Here is a 21,719-nt window from a genome sequence, read left to right as displayed (position 1 = left end):
TGTTTAATGTTTTTACTCAAACTTGACCGAATTATTATCAAACACCCTATTGACAACTGGCCAAAGAGAAACCTGTTCGCACCGAATCGGAAATGCGTTCCACGTAGAATCTACGTAGTTCTATAATAGACCTAAATCGCCAAAGCTGCCATCAATGGAACCTGCTTATCGCCGCTAGAATTTTTGAAACACGAGATGTTTTTGTTGTATATTTGCTGTCAGCAAAGCAACTGCATCTCATAAATCAACGCCTGGGCTGATAAAAATGGACCAATCACGCCGTGTGGACTTTCCGGTCTAAATGTTTACCACCTCACAAGGTTTAATAGCAATTATGTAATCCCAAGTGTGTTTAGAACCAATGAAAAAAAACCGGTAGTGGTGATAGTCAGAAAAGTTGTTTATTAGAGATGTGCGAAGACTGAAACCAAAAGTTCCAATTGACCCGTCAAACGCGGTCCAAATCGAGCCTATTTAAGGAATTGCAACAACATGGTGAACAAAAATGTCATTGTTATTGATGTAAATAAACACAACCAAAATCCTCTCCACGCTTCTTTAGTATAAGGTTATAATACACAGGGTCAAATAAATATCTGACAGGGAAAAAACTCAAGAAACAACATCTGTTTAACACTAATGCAAATTCGATCGAGTCAAACAAGATGTTTGAGCATTATTGGTTTCTATTTGGACAAATAGTCATCCCTGGGTACTAAGATCTTAACAAATTCTCTGGTGATAGTGTTTCCGGACCATGTGCGTTCTCAGACAACGCACATTGGTGCAAAAATGGCCAGAAAATTGGAAGGTGATATGGTTTGAATAATGATTTCCGGGTTTTTAGTTGTTTTCAAGCAAGTGTGGTTTCGTGGTCGTGCGGCTAGTGTCACCAAGCATTTAGTCGCATTGTGTTGAGGAGCGTGGGTTCGTACAGACTGAACCAAACTTAACACCAGACAACGGACACGACACACATTAGTGGATACAGTGGAAGAAACATTTCTTGGGAAAAGTTTCATTGCCTGTAGCGGGAATCGAACCCTCACCCTATAGCATGATACGGTTATACGCCTGGTGACGCTAACCGCAGGGCCACGAAGCTATAACTTTTGTCACAAGACTAGGATCGCTTTGCTGTCCTCGACAAAGATTTTCAGGACATCCTATGTTATAATTCTACATTATCGACTTTTACATTACATTATTTACATACCTACTTTCAGAATAATTTTAATATCTTGCAGATAAATGCAAAAAAAAGTAAATTTCCCCATATAAAATCCCATACAAACTTCAATAACGATGCGCAAAGTGTAGCCATAACGGATCGTGCCCAAATTCTGCACAGTCATTCAGGACCCGAAATTGAAACAAAAAAAAACCTAATCTGAAAAAAAACGACCACTATGACCCAGGCCAGGCATCGTGTCCTGTGCGGGAAGGTTCTAAAGGTCACTGACGTGTCTTTCCGTTCAAGTAGGAATCGCGCGGGCATGTGTTCATCGCGTGAACTACTACGTAAACAAGTTTACTTCTGCGAAGTCATGGTTGAGACACTTTATAAATAGAAACAATCCGGAGCATCGCAGATCATGCCCTACAGAAACCCGCCCATCCAAAGTGTAGCCGCTGTTACACTTACTTACTTACAAGGATTGTCGCCGCCGCCGCCGCCACACTGTCCGCGAAATCAATTAAGCGTATTGACCGCGACACACAGAGTGGCGTGGCACAGATAAGAATCACTTGCAGGAGGAAACCGCAACAATCTAGTTCATTTCCCGTAACGTAGGGCCTGCGGCGGTTGGTGGCAGTTTTTTTTCTCTGTCCATAGTTTGCGACGCGGGCATAGACATGTGCGATCATAACATATGCCACGCGTCTGCCCTATTCCAGACCTCCGGTAACGAGGCGTGTGAGACAGTCAGTGGACAGTCAGTTGAGCGCAAACTCGGTCAATTCCGGTAGTGTACTCTGGATGCCAGTTGCATGACTGCTTGGTTGCTGGCGGCGTGTGAAAGTGCACCTCATGAGTCGTTCTAAGAAAGTGTATCATCAATTTGTACGATCTTATGTCATGTAAAGTGTGTTTATTTGATTGTCGGGATGGTGTGTACTGGCCTTGGCAAGAATAATAATACATGTGATGGAATTAGCAGCACGTGGCGATGTTTACAAGGTTTCGATGAGGTGTAGGTAAACGTGTTTCGTAAAATGGTGAATTATTCAATTCAATTGACAACTATATGCAGGTTTGTTCACGGAGAGTCCCATGGGCGTTTGTTAACAAATTTCAAGCGATTACTCACTTAAAAAAAACTGGATTTATCAAGATCAGATGTGAATCAAGACCTCTGGGAAAACTCCCTCGTCCAGGCATTTCTGCATAGCAGACCTAAACATCCCGGGAGCCTCTGCAATAGCTACTTTTAATGCCAAGTTCGGAGCTCCGTCCAGACCTGAGGCCTTACCTACGCTAAGGGACTTTGCTATCCTCGCAAATTCTTCACCGCCAGCCCAAGTCCTCTGCTGTCCTACGAAAGAAGGCCAAGGACTAGGGTAATGACGCAGAAAAAGCCCCTCGATGACCCCCTCCAACATCTCTGGAGACTGCTCTGTAGGAGCCATTACACCTCTTGTCTTGGACATCACGATCCTGTAGGCATCACCCCACGGATTCGCATTGGCATTCTGACAGAAATCTTCAAAGCAGGCCTTTTTGCCCTAATCTCAATGTTTGGGCTGCAAAATGGTGGGTCGATAAGGAGATCGTCCAACATAGGTCTGGTCCTCACAAGTTCCTACCTCATGCTTCCACGCACGGATCAAGCGATGACAAAGACCGCCAGCTAAAAGTGGTGTGTTTAGCTGGAAGTGTAGCCTAGGTACTGTTGACCTTCTGACTTCAACTAGATTGAGGAGGTACGTCCCGAGCGTCTGTTCACCAAGGAGGTGCGGCTCAAACAGCGTGTGTTCTGGCATCCAGCGGCTGAGTATGAAATGCTCTTCCACCGGAAGCTATACCTAAGGTGGCAGCCCCTTCACGGTGGATAGGGGACCTTAGGCCAACAACCTACTGTTCTCCAAACCCAAAAACCGTTACAGAAACCCAAAACCGAAAATGAAAGATCACGAACTGATTCAACGGCAACGACTTTTAGAACGAAACAACGGACAATAATTGGAACTTGGAATGTATTGGCCCTAGCCCAACAGGGTGAACTGGCACAATTAGCCAATGAGGCATGCCGTATGAAGCTTGATATCCTCGGACTGAGCGAAGGAACACCACCTACCGTTCGATTTACTCTTCTTCAGTTCATGCTCGCTGCATCCGCCGCCTAGCCCGTAGGTAGGCGTGGCGCAGGCGTGAGCTCGAGAATCTTTTCACCCGTCTAATACTGCGCACGTTGGCTTCCAGATTCACAAGCTTGGCGTCGTTCCTCATCGCCTTCAAGACTTCCGAGTACTTAGACTGTTCGGTCTTGATGACGAGCGCATCGCCCTTCTCGCGCTTGGCACCTGCCCTCCTACGTTTCCTAGGCCTGTCCCTTCTCTCCTACGGTTTCTTCTTCTTCCGCTCTACTTTGGTCCAAAGGACGTCCTACACCGCCCTGACCCACCCTAACTTGTGGTTGCTGAGGACCAAACAGTGGTCGCAGCCCCCTGTTCGCTTCGATCCGGGACAGGTCGGCCTTTTCAGGCCCACCCTTCCCATCTCTCCGGGACGCCTGTCTGGGTTTCGACTTGCCGGCTTTACTACCGACCTCAGGGGTTAACTGCCGCCCAGCCTTGCGGGCGTTGCCTGGTAGCTTCTCACCTAATGGCTGCCTCACATGCTTCAGTGATTGTTTGTCGTAAGCAATAGCAGCCGCCACACTTTAAGGACTACTCGCGAAAGCGAAGGCCTCCGTCTGGGTAAACATCGGAACCTTTGTCTTTGCGGGTTCTGCCGCTGTCGTAGTTTCCATGGTTTCTCATGGTATTGCTCGGTTGCCTTCATTGACTTTCGAAGTCTTAGCAGGGCCTGCTTGAGGTCCTTGCTGATGTTGGACTTCAAGGACGCAAATTCAATAATGGAATCAAGCTGCTGCGTAGCGACCTCCATCGTCAGAGAGCCCATCTAGATTCTCGTTCCGTCCAATACCACACCCGACAAACTAGCCGGGGATGACATTGGGTTACCGGCGCTGGCACTACGTGCACAGCTCCCTATTCCTTCTGCTTTCCCTCACAGAGACCTATCCAACACGCTTTTCTCGAAGGGGTTAACCTCGCCGCCACTACCGCTACCTCCACTAGATTTTTGATAATTATTGTAATTATCTAAATTTTGAATCCCACGAGTAGCCCGAGAAAGAAAGTACATTACATACATACATAGATTTGTTCAACACCATATTGTAGCGGTCAGGAGATTTTGTATATATTTTGTAAATAAGTCTGTAAATATTTAAAATAAGATAGATTGTAAGAGAATACAATCTGTCTCAGATAATTCAAATTTGTAAATATCCCTTAGCTTAGGCAAACGAAAAGCATTCATTAACAAACGCTTCCCGAGGTCGAGGCCATTTGTTTTCTGGATAAGGTGGGAAAGGGAAAGCAGCACGACTATCGGTCAAGTTATCCACATCACATAGCGGTGTAGTCACGATTGAACACGAAGGGTTTCGGGAAATGACGTACTTCCGGGTACGTCCGAGATCATTCACTTTTCCTTATCTGGGGCTACAAAGACTCGATCATTTCGTCCGTGATAGCTCAAAGAGTTGGAAGTGTCCGCGTTTGCTTGTTAGTTTTTCGTGTGCCTAGAGTAGGTTTAATGTGATGTTGGATATAGTTAGATAGTTTAATTTCTGTGTTTCGTTCCATAGTAGGCCAAACGTGTGCGTAGATAACTGTGTGCGATTGTTGAACGATAAGAAGCCTAAGGAAAGGTAAGAAAATTGTGCTCGTAAGGTGCTCTTGGTGCCAGTGCTAAGCTCTTTGTCCCACCAGTACGGGCATTCATCTTCAATCCGCAGATTCTCGTACCCAAACGTGACCGCTTCTCCCCAGCGGACGAAAACACCCGGCGACCGTCAACCAGCCGGAAGCGGACGGATCCGTCACCAAATCGGTCCGAGAAGGCCCGGGGACCTTCAGGTGGACGAAGTCCACGAGCTGGTGCGCCAACTGACCAGCAGGGCATCAACCAATTGCCAGAAACCGCCATCGCATAGCTACCGTCAACCGCCATTGCGATCACGCGGTGACGAGCCGATCAACGACAGCGCCTTCAATCAACCAAGCCGCCGGTGAGTCAACGACCCGGCTTACAGGTCATCGACTGCTGAGGTTGAGTAAGCAGAACAGATCGGTGAGTCAACCAATTTCTTTTATTTGCGGAGTGCGGCGTCCGCTGAGGGCGCCGCGGAGGATTTTTTTGTGCCAGTCAAAGACTGATGAGATGAAGTGCCTTTAGAGCCAATCGACCTGTTTTGAACATCGGAATTCATTCCGATAGCGTCTTGGGAGCCACCGTCTTCGGTTCCGTGAAAATGCGTGCGTGAGCCCGTCTTCGCCACCACTGCAAGAAGGTCGGATACTAGGAGCGCAGACATTGTTGAAGCTGAGCTTCCGATAAGTGACGTCACGTGAATAGAGCAGTAGAGCACTGAGCACAGATAGGGAGATAGAAAGGGAGTGGCTAGTAATCGCACACCAGCTAGGAGCTTGTAAATAGGGAACGAACGCATACAATGACATGAATTCGAATTCGATCGTAGCAATAAAAATGTATGTTAACCTAGGTAGTAAGTGAATATATTCGTATCAGTTTCGCCAAAACCCCAAATAGGTAAATGTGTTATGAGTTTCCATCCTAGCAATATGATTGTTTAATTGTATTTAGCATCACTGCGCGGCTTGCTGTAGTTTCGTGTCCCGTCCTCCACACGTAGAGTTTGATTGGGTTATCTTATGAGTGTCTTCCAGCTCAGTGAGGGATCTGGTGGTGAGAAGAGAGAGTTCTGCCAGTGATGAGAACTTCTTTTCAGTGAGATCGTAGGGGTTCAGGTGAGATCTCTCACCGCTTCTCTGAGTGTCGTCGTGATTGTGCTGTTATGTTGTGGTAATAGGGATTTCCCGTTTGGCCGTTTTAAATCGTAGCCAGCTGGATCGATCCATAAATCCTTTCCAGGAAATGAAATGGACTCGCCCTTAGGGAGTCTCATCCGGGCAATTTAAAATTGGGCTCGTGGTCTCCTTTCGAGGAGTGGCGCATAAGCCACGTGTTTTATGCTGGATCGCCCAGCAACGGCTACAATATTTAAGACAAGACATTATCAACAATAGTACACCACAATACTCGATTTTTGACTGCCGCTCTCCATCCTCGGTCGCGCCCAAAGCTTGCTAGGTCGCGCTCCACCTGCTCCACCCATCGTGCTCTCTGCGCTCCACGCATTCTTGTGCCAACCACCAGCTTTGCAGGGTTGTTATCCGGAATTCTTGCAGCATGCCCTGCCCACCGTATCCTTCCGGCTTTGGCCACCTTCTGGATTGTGGGTTCGCGTAAAGTGCAGCGAGCTCGTGGTTCATCCTTCTCCGCCACACACCGTTCTCCTGCACACTGTTGAAGATCGTCCTTAGCACGCGTCGCTCGAAAACTCCGAGTGCTTACAGGTCCTCCTCGAGCATGGTCCATGTCTCGCGTCCGTCACCGGTCTCATTAGCGTTTTGTACATGATGTATTTGGTGCGTGAGTGAATCTTTTTAGCCCGCAGCTTCTTTTGGAGCCCGTAGTAGGCCCAAACTTTCGCTGATGATGCGCCTTCGAATTTCGCGACTCACGTTGTTGTCAGCCGTCAGTAAGGATCCGAGGTAGACGAATTCCTCCATCACCTCGAAGGTATCCCCGTCTATCGTAACATTACTACCCAGACGGATCCGGTCGTGTTCGGTTCCGCCTACCAGCATGTACTTTGTTTTTGAGGCATTCACCACCAGTCCGACCTTTGCTGCTTCGTGTTTCAGGCGGGTGTACAACTCTGCCACCGTTCCAAATGTTCTGGCAATAATGTCCATGTCGTCCGCAAAGCACACAAATTGACTGAATTTTGTGAAAATCGTTCCCCGACTGTTGAGTCCGGCTCATCGCATCGCACCTTCCAGAGCGATGTTGAAGAGTAGGCAGGTACGTAGAATCTTGAGAAATGGGTTTAATTGAGGTTCAACGAAAACCGCTTCAGTTACATAATAAAGAACAGTTTGTATAATGTATGAAAAATATCCTACATTGCAGAATAACAATTGAAAGTTATGCAAAAAAACTGATAATGATTTTATTGGAAAATAAAAAAGACATCGCACAAGCAAGGTGTCCTCTTTATAAAATGAACAGTCCTTACTAAAACATTTACACTCACACCAACACATTTACATGATCTACTCAAATACACTTACACAATCTGAATCTTGCCGCATCACTCACTTATAGTCAATCCCTAATTAACCCATTCCAAATATCGAACTCCTTGACACTTATGGGGGCGTCGGTGAGTCGCTAACCTCTTGTAAAGTAGGTGTCATATCATCACATCCTTTCCTATCCTCGTAACGGAGAAGATGGGCGTGGCCAGCAATGGAAGTTTTCATGTCTTTTTTGCTTCAACCTCTGATTGGATAGCCATTCCTTCCCAAATAGCTTTCCATAAGCAATTAGAATAGAAGTATTCAAGTTTTAACATGACAACTTTCAGTATGCAATCTACGAATTACTCCGTTACCACGCAACGCAACGCAAATAAAAACCACAAACCTTCTCGGGTCAACACCTGACGAGCTCGAATCGTCCAGGTTTCGTAGTTTTCGTAAGTACGATAATCGTTTGATACCCAGCTTCACGGAATCCATTTTGAATCTCCTCCTACACGATTGTTCCGACAAAATGGCAATCCCAACAAAGCACTGTCGTCTGGGCCAATAACCTGTTGGATTGAAATTCTACTAAAGTTCTTGCCAATCTCCCAACAGAAAAGTCTAAGTCCCAGCCGCTCAATAATTGGAATTCTTGTACTTTCATCAATTATTACCGCTTGTAAAACGATGGATATGATCGTCTTGGAAAGCAAGATATTAACCTTCGCCCCATTCCGTGTGCTTTCTGAGAGATATCGTCCTTGGATGTGACAACAACGTCGGATTATGCTTTTCATTCAAACTGCTCGACGCAATTACCTGACCGGGAGCGCATCTCAATCAATTTTTATATTCATCAACTTAAATTAGGTGTTGTGTGTATTATTACACACTATCATCCTAATTTTTTTTTATATTTATTTTATCAAATTAGGATGATAGTGTGTTCCTACACACAGGAAACCCCTGAAGAAGACCAAAAAAGTGGTCGAAACGTTGGGTTAAATCAAATAGTATCGAATGATTTCCTCGAGACTGCTTAGCCGTTTCTGAAGCATAAAGATGCAAATACAGATTATTCAAAAAATAGATTGATCTGGCTCGTATCCACTACCCAAACTAAACAGGACTCTTCGTAATATTGCAGCATGCGCCCTGATACTCCACAGTCCACACGCTCCGTTTACGATTAGGTTTTCGTTAGTCCTCGACAACAACTAAAAAAAAACAGCATAGTTGACAGTTTCATTTCCAAAGGGCAATACTCTTCCGTGAACATGTGTTCTCAAATGTATTTGCTATTTCATCGCTTCCATCACAATAAACATGTTGTCGGACGAATGTAATCGTTCTATCACGAGTAAACATAACGCCTCATCGCCATACTGAACCGCGGGGTCTACCCCGCCAACCAAACAACAGCACGCTGCATTATTTTTCGTTCTCCCGTTTTAGGTTTGTTTACTCTCATTGCCAATAAAATCTTGTCCGGGAGATGCAATTCCAAAGTACTGCTCGGAACTCGCGATCAGCATAATCATCTGGTAGGTTGTTGGTAAATATTTACTCCCTCCCTGTCTGCTGGGGCTCACTCACATGGGGCATGCTTTCCGAATCTCCGCGCCTCTTTAAATGACGATCACATACGAGCGGCCAAACTTAGTATAGGATGGAATCTTCGTACGAATCGGAAGCACAAGCGAGTTGTAATCAGCATGAAGAGGTTGTACGTTTTCGTTGCTAGTCTAGTGTTGCTCTGCATAGTCGCCGAAATCAGCGCAGGCTTAGCCAGAAAGATGTGCATAAAGAAACTGGATCAGGTGTTGATGTTTATTTGCAAAGGTTGTGGAAGATATTTCGAAGCAACGCAAATGAACAAGTTGTAATTCGATGTTTGTTATAATTGTAGATGAAGTCAATAGCTTGGACCAGCTTCAGTATGACACCTACAAAGAGTGCTGCATAAAGTCATGCGAAATGACGACGTTGGAGAAATTGTGTAAAAATCAGTCGTAGTTTGAAATAAGCAGATGTCTTTTGTTTTCGACGCGGTGCTGTTGATGGGATTCAGTCGGAAATACCTGTGAATTAAATTATTCAAAACATAAAGAAACTTGACAGTGATAAGCTTTTGTGTTCAGAAAATGCCTATGATTTCTACTTCAAGATGACAAAACCGTACATCAGGAGTGTTGGACGTTTCTAAAAAGTGAAAAGTTGTTTAAAAGTGTTCATCATTAATTGTTTAGCCATGAACTGTACCATTTGCCGAAGATCCGGAGACTTACCCTACGTCCGTGTTGTTAATATCGGCCATTCTTTGAAGTTGAATCTCACAATCTTGAAGAAATATCTTATGAGCATAAGGATAGATGACCGCACAATTCGGAGTTGCTACTCCGTGATTGACCGGAGCAATCGAAATCGCACAGTGAACCAATGAATGGGGCTTGGGACTAGCACTACTCTCTCAATGTACACAGCTCGAGATCTTCCAACTATAGCAAAGTCAATAACGGCGCTGGCCACGTCCTCACGGTCCTATCGAGGATAGGAAGGAATGTTAGATGTTGTTATGCAGACCGAAAATCTCTCAATCTCCACGATTGTCTCACGAAGGATTTTGTTTTAGTAGGGTAGGAAACGTTGTCAATCTTGCAATAACCTGGTTGGAGCACATCACCAACCAGGAAGACAACGGATCAATATTTTTATACCACCGCACACAACCGATCACTTATTCACGCGAGAACGACGCGAAAGGATATGCAAAGTGAATCGTTATTGCTCGCTTGATGGTCGCTCAGTGTTTGCTTCCAAAACTAGTCTACTGTACGTAGGAACCGTGAATTTAGAATCAACGCCGTTACTCAAAGTGACGGACCAAGCAAAGTGTACTTCAAAGAATACAAAAAGTGTACGATTACTGCAATATTTTATTCGCAATAAAACAATAGCATGGAACGAGCTCACCCATTTATGTGTCGTCCTCTATCTCCTATCTCTTCAACAGCGATTGTTTGATATAGTGGAACTTCGACTGTCATGGGTTTGTTTCTCATCGAATACAATTAAACCCATACTTTTTTGTTTCGTCATTGGGGTTACCATTTTTAGCATAGAGTGGCCCAAAATATATTTTTTTCTGAATTTAAAACTTTCAAAAAAAATAATAACTTAAACCAAAAGAGCAACCTTGTTCTTACCGGTATCGTTGGAGACTACCCTGGTTCGGACACTAGTGGAATTCGTTCTGTTGCACGACTCAGAACACGCGCGATTAATAGTGGGCAACGAAACACTTTATTTCTAACTACGAGAGAAACACTTTATTGGGCTCAATACGTTTATATTGCGAGTAAGATTCAGTGCTATTGCGCGCGCGATCGAAAGCTAACTGACTGCCCTGAGTATATAAAACGATACCCTAGGGCCAGTGTGGTGAATATACGCGCGAATACAACCGATCGGGATCGATTCGGTTCCACGACAAGCTACCTGGACCAGGCCCCCGACACGGCCTATATCAATGCATTGGAATTATGGTAGACAGGATGTCCTGGGCGCTAGTAAATAGCGCCCACTGTCAGATGCGAAAACATCAACAACTTTTTGTTTAACGTTTGTTTTTGGTTTGTTGATCAACTTTTGAAATCATTTTTTCCACCTCCAATGATCATAAAACACTTCAAACTCGCATTAATATTAATGTACGGGAAAAGGAGCACGCGATTAGTTGAATAAAGTAACCCAACAAACACACAATGTGAAGGTGCATTTCGTGTGTGGTTCACAACATTAAAAAAGCAGCGTTTGTTGATAGCACGCTCGTTTCAATTTACGCGAATATGAGTATAAGGCAGTAAGATCTTGACTACGATAAAATTCATTGATGCCAGGGGCCTGACCTGGACTATGCGAGACAATCTGATGATAATGATGAGGGTAAAAGAGATATCGATCCTCTGATCGTGTGGAACATGTTAGGGTTACTATTAGAGCTACTCCTAAACATGCCGGCCGCCTTGAGATCATAGGGATTTCAATCAAAATCTGGGCTGAATGTTTCGACCGACACTGTAGTGGACCCAACTGAATCTAGAATGCTAATTTCTACCTGCTATTTACTTCCTAGTTTGTTTGGATTTTGGCATTCTTATTTATATACTATCACTTTCGGCATTGTTGAAGTGGAGAACGATGACCTGGCTAGTGTCGATACCACTACCGGGCGGTTGTTGTTTGACGCTGGATGGGACTACGTCCTAAAGATATTGATGATGGCTGCTATTGACTTCTGCTGAAGCACGACTACAACGACGGCGACGAATTTTGGTTCCTTTTGGCTTGGAGTGATGACTTCGATGGATGGATTGATAGCCGTTCGCGCCCCCGAACCATACCGTTTCTACCAGTGGGTGGCTTCGCTGACGGTGTCCTTCGTCCTCGGGTGTGGAAAGATGACATCAATCGACGCTAGAAATGAACGGGTGCTTTTTACCTTGAATTTATGAACTAGAACAGAGCTTGCCTGGAGCGGAGGCCTCCTGGTCTCCGCGGGTGCCCCAGGCACCGATGACGACAACTGGAGTATCGCTTCGAGGGGTTTGGGTTGGTCAGTAGCAATCTACGATGATACGATGCTGCGACGACAACGACAGTGCTCCGGTCGGGTTGATCAGGCCCAGTGGACGACTTGTTGATTGCGAGTGCAACGATGCCGAGCAATGGTACCAGTTACTCGGGTGAAAATTGACGTTGGTTGAACGGTGGATGCGCTATGACCTTTCAGCGAGAGTGGTTAGTTCATGGTTGAAACAAATTGACGTCACAACGAGCTATTGATGATTGGACGGACGATATGGACATCATGGATAGGGCATGCCAGACAATTACATGTCGAATCACAGTGTGATTGACGGAGTGAAACAGCTTGGACCAGATAACGACGTGACGTCTTATGGTGACGGGCGTCCCCGTAGGGAACGCCGGTGGCTATGGGGGATAAACATTCCTTGAGCTTTTTGAAATATTCAATAATACAACTACTTAACTGGAAAACGGAGGCCTTCATGGTGAAGACCCCCGCAGTGCCAAAGCACCAACGATAGAAGAGACTACTGCTCTTCGTCTGTGGATGCATTATCCTTGATAGGGAGAACGCAGATCTTGGAGATACCTCGCTTAAAGATCCCGTCCTTGGTGCGAACGTTCACTACTCGGACGTTTCCATCCGAGCCGGCGTAGATTTCGGTGACTCGCCCCAATTTCCACCGTTGTGGAGGCAAATTGTCCTCCTTCACCAATATCATGGTGCCGATCTTGATATTGTCGCATTTTCTCGTCCATTTGGTCCTACAGTAGACGTTCGCTCGGTGCAAACGCTTTAACTGCAATGCTTTTTAACTGCAAGTCCGCTAAGTGCAACAATTTTGCAGTTATCGCACCGCTATCCGTCAAAATGAAATGTCAACAGTGACGCGATGTTTTTCGCATGCACTTTTGCTGCAATGCGATGTTTTTCGTATGCACATTGGCTGCATTCTGCAGCAACTGACAGTTCTTTGACGTCTGTCAGTCGTTGCAGTTATCGAATTTTATTCGCTAAGTGAAACGTAAACATGTTGCAGTTATCGAACGTCTACTGTATTATGCAAGTCTGACAGGTAGTGCGTCTTCCATTTCCGCCAGAGTCTTTGCACAAATTCTTGCGATCGCTGCCAGACTGCCAACCGATTTTCTGGTATCTCCTGAAAATCGGGTTCAGACACCGCTGTCAAGGGTTTTCCAACCAGAAAGTGTCCCGGGGTTAGGGCAGCATAGTCGTTAGGGTCGTTGCTAAGTGGAGTCAGTGGGCGCGAGTTTAGTATTGCGGCCACTTGCTGAACAATGGTGTGCAACTCGTCGTAGCTTAACTGCTGATTACCGACGATCTTCCGAAAATGTCCCTTAAACGACTTGACCGCCGCCTCCCAGAGTCCACCGAAATTGGGAGAGCGGGCCGGTATGAACTCGAACTGAATTCCTTCATCTTCCGCTGTGCGGACTACGGTATGTTGAAACTACTGATCGAGGAACTGGAGACGCAACTCCTCCAATTCTTTGTTGGCTCCTACGAAATTGGTGGCATTGTCGCACATGACCTCCTGCGGCTTTCCTCTAACTGCAACAAATCGTCTTTAGGAAAACGGCTGCAGGATTGACTCGAACCGATGGGAGATCGGTCATTAGCTGCTCGTGAACGGTAGGCTTGCTCCGGAAGCACGTCACACACTCATGACACACCGTGCGGGCCAGATCACGTACGTTCGTGGGTCAGAATTTCTCTCTGACGGAGGCTACCAGAAGTGTTTGATGTGGTAGTGCCGCAAAATCTGCTTGGTGAACGGATGGTGGTGGTGGAGTATCATAGGATGCTTTCGACTCTCCGCTATTGGCGCGTTAGCAAGCCGGCCGCCAACGCGAAGCGTTTCATCAACCAAAATGGGATGAAGCGAAAGGATTTTGGACGAAGTCTTCACCTCCCGGCTACGAGAAAGAGCTGCAACTTCATCGGAAAAGCTGTCCACCTCAGCTAAACGAACTAGGACGTCTGTCGCTTCGTTCAACTCTTGAAGCTTGACAGGGCCCGTGAGTCTGTGATTGCGATTGTTCGGAGTTGCATTGTGGATGAATCTCCGGATGCATGCTACGATCCGGACGATATTGGTAAACGAGGAACGGAGAAGAAAGATTTCGCTAGGAGTCTTCAAACGAGCTGGCAGTGCGACGACAGATCGCTCCTCGAGAAGAGAGTGTTCGACGTCCGGGATAGCGGAACTGCTAGGCCACCTTGAGCGATCCTGCCGTAGCCACAGAGGGCCTTCAAACCATGTCGTTTCGTACTTCAACTGCGCGGGTATCATGCCACGCGAGATTATGTCCGCCGGATTGTCCGCTCCGGCTACATGATTCCATACGCCGTTGCTGGTTATGTGCTGGATCTCCGATACTCGATTTGCTACGAAAATCTGCCAGCGAGAAGGTGGAGAAGCTAGCCAGTACTTCACGATTGTCGAGTCGGTCCAGAAAAACGGTTGGAATGGAACCTTAACACTGCTACAGACCTTTTCATACAAATGACTCAACAAAAGCGCTGCGGAAAGTTCTAGACGTGGCGTCGAAAGGACCTTCTTCTTCCGCTTCAAATCTTCCAGTGGTGCAACCCTTGACTTGGCCGTGATGAGCCTGACGGTTATTGATTGTGCCGTCACCCGTGATACATCGCAAATAGAGACATGCTCCATAGGCAGCGTTGGAAGCATCTGCAAATCCATGCAGTTCTACCGTTACTAGATCCTTCGTAAATGAGACCCAGCGTGGCACAGAAAGAGTGTCCAAGGCCAGCAGATTTCTCCGAAATTCATTCCATGCGTTCTGTAGTTCCTCCGGCAGCAGGTCGTCCCAGCCGCATTTCTGCTTCCACAGTGTTTGCAGTAATATTTTTGCCTGCACAACTACCGGACCAATTAGACCTAACGGGTCGAAAATCTTTGCTGCTTCCGACAAAACGATTCTCTTGGTGATAGGAGCATCTGATTCTAGTTGGGGTACGGCGAAACGAAAAATATCTGCAGCTGGTTCCCATATCAGACCAAGAGTTTTCACAGCGGAGGTTGACGAATCCAGTTCAAATGAAATTCGTTCGTCCCGAAGCTCAGCTGGAACGTGGGAAAGCAGTTCAGCGCTGTTGGAACTCCACTTCCGCAAGATAAAGCCTGCTGAATTGGTCAGATCAATCAAGTCCGCCACGAGCGATCTGCCTTCCCCCAAATCATCAGTTCCGCTCAGCGCATCATCCACGTAGAAGTCCTTCTTGACCGTCTTCGCAGCAGCTGGGTGGGTTGCTGCACCCTCAGTTCCCAGTCGTTGAAGGCACTTCGTTGCCAGGTATGGCGCAGAGCTGGTTCCGTAGGTAACCGTGGTCAGTTTATACGCCTGAACGGGATCATCGGAAGACGGTCTCCAGAGAATGCACTGCAGTAGGTGGTCAGCTGGGCAAACCTTCACCATTATATACATTTTCGCCACGTCTGCCACTATTGCGTTCCTCCGAAATCGGAAACGCAACGCGATGGAGTGAAGGTCGTCTTGGACGACCGGTCCTACCATCAACCCATCGTTCAACGATACACCGGACGACGTGCGGCACGAAGCATCGAACACGACGCGAAGCTTTGTCGTCGTGCTATCCGGCTTCAGCACAGCGTGATGCGGTAGATAGTATACGGGTTCGTCATCTTCTGCTACTTCTTCCATGTGACCCATTGCCCTATATTCGTTGATGAATTCGAAGTACGCTTCTTTCAACGCAGCTTTGGCTGCAAACCGACGCTCTAGTCCGTAGAATCGTTTGAGAGCGTTGGCCTTGGAGTCCCCCAGTTTCTGAATGACAGCTTCCTTTTTCGGTAGGGTGACTACGAATCTACCAGTTTCGTCTCGGATGGTAGTTCGCTCGAAGATTTCTTCACACGTTGACTCCTCTACTGACAACGTGCCTCCTGTGTGCCAGGACTCGAGTTCCCAAAACTTCGTGAGTAGCTCGTTCAAGTCCGAAACTGTACAAGGATATGAAACGGTTTGTGGTACAGCAATCAAAGATCTGGGTACACGTCCAGAGACGACCCAGCCGAAGACGGTTTCTTGAAGAGTAGGTCCATCATCTACTAGCTTGATTCTTCCATCTGACAGCAAATCGTAGTAATATTCTGCACCGATGATAAGATCAATCAATCCAGGCTCAAAAAATGTAGGATCTGCGAGAGTTAGATGCTCCGGAATCGCTAGCTGAGATACATTCACGAACTCAGTGGGTAACTCTGAAGTCAGTTTGGACAGAACGTGCAGTTGGATGTTTTCCGAATACGGTGATATTCTGAGCGACCGTGAAGCGACAGTTGCGCTCACCATTCTAGTCGATTTAGCAGACGATCCTCCAATACCGGCGATAGACAGGCGGTTCGAAGATCCTTCTAGCTTGAGCTTCTGACACAGGCCTCGAGTAATGAAGCAGTATTCGGAGCACGAGTCGAGCAGAGCTCTTGCAAGCTGCACATTTCCGTACTGATCTGCTATGCGCACCAAAGCGGTGTATAGAAGTACTTGACGGGAGGGCGTATGAATACTAAAACAGGCAGTGAGTTTGTGTGTTGAGAGGGAGTACGATCTGTGGTGGGTAGTGGGTGTGTACTAGTGCTTGCGATTGGGAATGAGTTTGTGTTTGGTCCTGTGTGTTGACTTGGTGCTGTTTGGTTCTGGGCGTGTTCCTGTGTTTGTTGGTTATTCGCTCTTTGTGTTCGAGTTTGTTCGGGTAGGACGGAGGAACCGAATTGCGACGATACAGCTGCTCCGCCTTCTGAAGCTCCTAAATGAAGAAGCGTATGGTGTTTCCGCTGGCAGAGTTCAACGCGCTTCACTTGTCCGATCTTCACGGGTGTCTCCAGATCCAACGGTCCACCGGTCCTAAATCCGGCTCGAAGGACCAAAATGTTCTTACCGGTACCGTTGGAGACTACCCTGGTTCGGACACTTTAGTGGAATTCGTTCAGTTGCACGACTCAGAACACACTCGATTAATAATGGGCAACGGAACACTTTACTTCTAACTACGAGAGAAACACTTTATTGGGCTCAATACGTTTATATTGCAAATAAGATTCAGTGCTATTGCGCGCGCGATCGAAAGCTAACTGACTGCCATGAGTATATAAAACGATACCCTAGGGCCAGTGTGGTGAATATACGCGCGAATACAACCGATCGCGATCGATTCGGTTCCACGACAAGCTACCTGGACTATGCGAGACAATCTGATGATAATGATGTGGGAAGGAAATTGGCCACCCAGCAGAGTTTAGCACAGGGAATCGATAACCGCGTGGGGAAATTGTGATTCGGAGAAAGCACAGAAACTCGCGACGTGCGTTTACAAACGTGTTCTCTATTAAACTGATGAAGAGCAAAGTACAAAGTGAATAATAACAAAGGTATGGTTTACATTACAGTTCAGTGGGTCAGCGCCCCAATGGTAAAAAGATATATTCAACAAATGATGAGGGTAAAAGAGATATCGATCCTCTGATCGTGTGGAACATGTTAGGGTTAACAGTATATAGATAGTAGAGTAAACATAGATCCGCGTGAGATGAATCCGTTGTATCCAAACGAACTGTCAAAATCTGTACCCAAACGAGCATGACGTCACGATTTGGACAACATGAATGGAGCCCATGACGTCATATTTAATCGTCGCACTTTTGAAAATTACTACTTACACGCTTGAAATATTTTAGTCAGCAGTGTCCGCGGATCTATGTTTACTCTACTATCTATAGTTAACAGTAGAGCTACTGCTAAACAAACCTGTTTTTTATATTTTTATCAGAAAATTCAGAACATTTGGCGTGACATATAAAAAATTCAGAGATGTATGCATTTTACTTTTTAGAAATGATTTTTTTTTTTGAAAATTAAGTGTCAAATACGCATAATGCACGTTCCTTTGCACGATTTTAAATGCTAAATTCATTCTGATTCGATAAGCCAAAACCAAATAAAAAATGTCGAAACAGTCAATTCTTCAAGAATTTTTGGATTTTTCATGCACAGGATGATGGGGTGTGAAAATATTATGTCCTGTCGAATACTATCCACCTGCTCAAAATCAATAAGTCAGCTAGAAAGGATGGTATTGGAGCTGAGCTCATCATAATGGGTCGAGAAAAGTTGGCCACCTGCCAGCACCGACTAATAGTCCGGATCTGGGAGACCGAACAGCTACCGGAGTTGTGGAAGTAAGGGATCATTTGCCCCATCTACAAGAAAGGTGACAAGTTGGAGTGTGAGCACTTTAGAGCGATCACATTCTGAATGTCGCCTACAAAGTAATATCCCAAATCATCTTCTGTCGTCGTTCACCTACAGTGAATGAGTTTGTGGGTAGTTATCAAGCCGGCCGGCTTCGTCGACGGCCGCTCGATAACGGACCAGATCTTCACCGTGCGGCAAATCCTTCAAATATGTTGCCAATACCAGGTCCCAACGCACCACCTGTTTATCGACTTCAAGGCGGCGTACGACAGTATCGGCCACACAGAGCTATGGAAAATCATGGACAAGAACGGCTTCTCCGGGTAGCTCACAAGACTGATTAAAGCGACGACAAGGAGCTACGACAAGGTGATGGGCACTAATGCCTGCTTTTCCATATCGCTCTGAAAGATGTTATGTGACGAGAGACGGGCTCAACAGCCGGCTACAATTTTCACGAAATCCGGTCAATTTGTCTGTTTTGCAGATGACAAGGAAATTATTGCTTGAACATTTGGAACTGTGACAGAGCTGTACGCGCGCATGAAACGCGAAGCAGCAAAGGTCAGACTGTCGGTGAATGCGTGTAGTGTAACGATAGACGGGGATACCTTCGAGCTCGACTCACGAGTAAAACTCAGCCAATTTCATGCTAACTTGATGCTCAACAGAGAGATGGACCATGATTGGCCAGGCTCATTGAACATGGACGCTCATCAGCTAAGTGAGCTACGAGCACCGCAGCTCACTGTACCAAAACTAACTGAGCCCGGATTATTTTAAAAAAAATCGCATTTTTAGTATACGAAACATTTACCAACATAAACAGCTATTATGTTCTGATGTTTTCCTTTTCCTGAAATAATCTTTGTCAGGCTAAGCAAGACAAACAGACGTATCACTTGGAACAACATGCGATAAAAATCATCGTCACGAAAACATAATCGCCCAATGCTAATTGCGCTGTGGTTTGCAAATTTACTGAGTAGATGGCAGTAATGAGCAAACGTCAAACAGGAGCAAAAACGATGCGAGCGCCATGAGCGAGCAATTTGCGAACTACAGAATATTTGAATAATCCGTTAAAAAGGGAAACGATGGGAAATGAGTAGAGTGAGACGTCTGTTTGTCTGTGGGCTAAGGTTAGGCCGTATGTGGTCGTTAGAACCGTCTCTAAAGGGAATAAGTATTTTGTGACACAACTCATCTAGCTTGAGTTTTAGAATACTAAACGCCGAAATAAGTCCACTACATGATTATCATTATATCACAGACAAACAGACGTAACACTCTTCAAAACGGCATGGCACATGCATTTAACGATCAATTAAACTTTCATTTGATTTCCGCGATCCTTCCACCAGGGGCGCTAGTGTTCGATCGCTTTGACGTTTGCCAGTGTACAAGTTGCTGAATGATGCAAACGATAATTACAGGCGATTTGTGTAGTATCGCTGATTATGAAGGAGCTGAGCATAACAGTTCGCTCACAGCACCGGGTCACTGCGATCATGTTAGGCTCATGCTCGTTGAGCTCGCTCGCAATCCCAATGCCTGAACGGCAGACAACAACGTTAGCCGTGAAATACGGAAATCCCTGGAAAAAAATCTGGATAACTGCTAAATGAATTTCACCTAGAAAAATTTCTGCAGCGAAGAAATCTTACGATTTCCCGAAGAAACTTCAAGAGTGTTTTTAAAGAATTCCTGATTAAGTTTCTACAACAACTACTGGTACCTACATTACCACCTAATGGAATTTCTAAGGAAATACTTGATTAACTTCCTACAGAAACTCCTCGTGAAATTCTTGAGAAAATTGTGGATGAACATCTCGGGGAATTCTCAGAAAACTTTTAGAGAATTCTAGATACATTTCTGATGCAATCTCTGTTGGAAATCCCTGATAAATCATGGTGAAATTTAAAAACTTGCTACATCCTTATAAATATTGTAGGGAAACTTTTGACTTAACTATGAGGATTTGTAACATCTGGGGGAATTCTTAAAAAAAACTTCACCAAAAATTTCCGGAGAAATTCTGAAAATCTCTTAGGGAAACTTTTGAACTGCCATAATTCCACAAAGCTACGTTAGCGCCATTCGAAATTTTAACTTGATTTGGTGTATACAGGCCCGGATTAAGGATTGTGGGGGCCCGGGGCCGGAGCGGATATGGAGGCCCCGCGGAGGTACAAATGCAATGAGCAAATAAGTTTTTCTTTGTTTTTGAACAGTACTTGAGCAAAATAAAAAATAAAGTTAATGTTTAGCAAGCAAAAACGGTTTTGTGGGGGCCCTTAAAATGTGGGGGCCCGGGGCCCTGCCTCCCCCCCCCCCTTAGATCCGGCCCTGGGTGTATATCTGGTGCAATAATAACATTGTGGTATACCTGCTATATTAGGATGCAAGATCTAGTCGTCTAACATCTATGGAAGAAAACTCAGAGAATGATCACGAGTTTGATGGAAAATAACCAAAAATGTACCAAAAATGTCAATGTCGCTTACGTCACTTTGCAGAATTACGGCAGTGAAGGAAGACTTCAAGAAGCTGCTGGAGAAACTCCTAGAGGAAACACTTGAAAAGCTCCTGAAAAAACTAGAAATTTTTGGAGAATCTTCTGTAGAAACTCCTTGAAGGCATACCTTGCAGAAGCTGTTTCGAGCAACTTATTCTTCCTTGCAGAGTTTTTTTTTAAAAGAATTCTTGAAGAAATTTTAGAATAATTCATGTTCAAGTCACAGAAAATTTCACTGACGGAAAACAAATAAGGCCTTTGCTAAATTTATATCGGAATCATTGAAGGCCTTTTGATGGAAGGACCTGGAGGAACTTCGCGAGAGAAATCCTTGGAGAAAATATTAAATGAATTCTTGAAAATTTCCCTGGAGAAATTTGTGATGAAATCCAATGTCAGCTTTTGGATGACTCTTTGCAAAGTATCTAATAAAACTGTTTGATAAAATTTGAGAACTAACGGAGGAACTGTTGGGAAAATTCTTGAAAAATCAAACGTAAGTGTAACTTTCGGAGGTGCGCTTAAAAGAAGTCTATAAAGTATACTCTCTTCACATAATTTGAAATGCAGAACGTGGCCTCGTGCTCGTGGAAATCACGCGTTCGCTTTGTATGCGGATGGATGATCATGAATGAGTTCAGTTCTCAGCCACGCCACCAAAAACTGTTCGTCAAGCCGACACAATATCGTCGATTGACACAGACTCTCTTCTGAGCACATGCTCTATCGAATCCATACAATTTGATGACGACGTATTGCCTTGGTGAGCAAAAGAGCTGTTAAATTAGAATAAGTGAATAAAAAGAAGAAAAAAAAAACAAAAAAAAAGTAGAAATGTTCTTAAACTGAACACTGTGTTTGCATCCGGCGCCCCTGTAGATAAGTGTTTTAGATTTTTAAAGTATGGACCGGAGAATTGTCTATTAATACATAAAAAAAGTTT

General features: G+C 45.3%; 1 protein-coding gene and 1 long non-coding RNA gene across 5 annotated transcripts; one reads left to right on the top strand and one right to left on the bottom strand.

Annotated features, from left to right (window-relative positions):
• Nucleotides 1–1,877: 1,877 nt before the first annotated feature.
• LOC109622275 (uncharacterized) lies at nt 1,878–9,552 on the top strand. Of its 4 annotated transcripts, none has more exons than XR_009998677.1 (4): nt 2,211–4,943; nt 5,031–7,859; nt 8,863–9,249; nt 9,317–9,552. It is a non-coding gene; the product is annotated as an uncharacterized LOC109622275 (long non-coding RNA). The 4 variants fall into 4 exon arrangements; XR_009998676.1 differs by having other exon boundaries at nt 5,005–7,859; XR_002202016.3 differs by lacking the exons at nt 2,211–4,943; nt 5,031–7,859 and adding an exon at nt 1,878–2,195.
• Nucleotides 9,553–13,745: 4,193 nt separating this feature from the next.
• On the bottom strand, nt 13,746–16,356 carry LOC134291041 (uncharacterized). The gene is made up of 2 exons (XM_062858302.1): nt 14,773–16,356; nt 13,746–14,711 (listed from the first exon to the last, which is right to left on the bottom strand). Exons 1-2 carry the CDS (start codon nt 16,354–16,356, stop codon nt 13,746–13,748), a joined length of 2,550 nt encoding a protein of 849 aa, XP_062714286.1.
• Nucleotides 16,357–21,719: the final 5,363 nt, after the last annotated feature.

This window comes from Aedes albopictus, chromosome 3 (genome assembly GCF_035046485.1).
Source record: "Aedes albopictus strain Foshan chromosome 3, AalbF5, whole genome shotgun sequence".
Lineage (NCBI taxonomy): Eukaryota > Metazoa > Arthropoda > Insecta > Diptera > Culicidae > Aedes > Aedes albopictus.
Note: the sequence above shows the minus strand (reverse complement) of the source record. Positions and strands in the feature narration are given on the sequence as shown.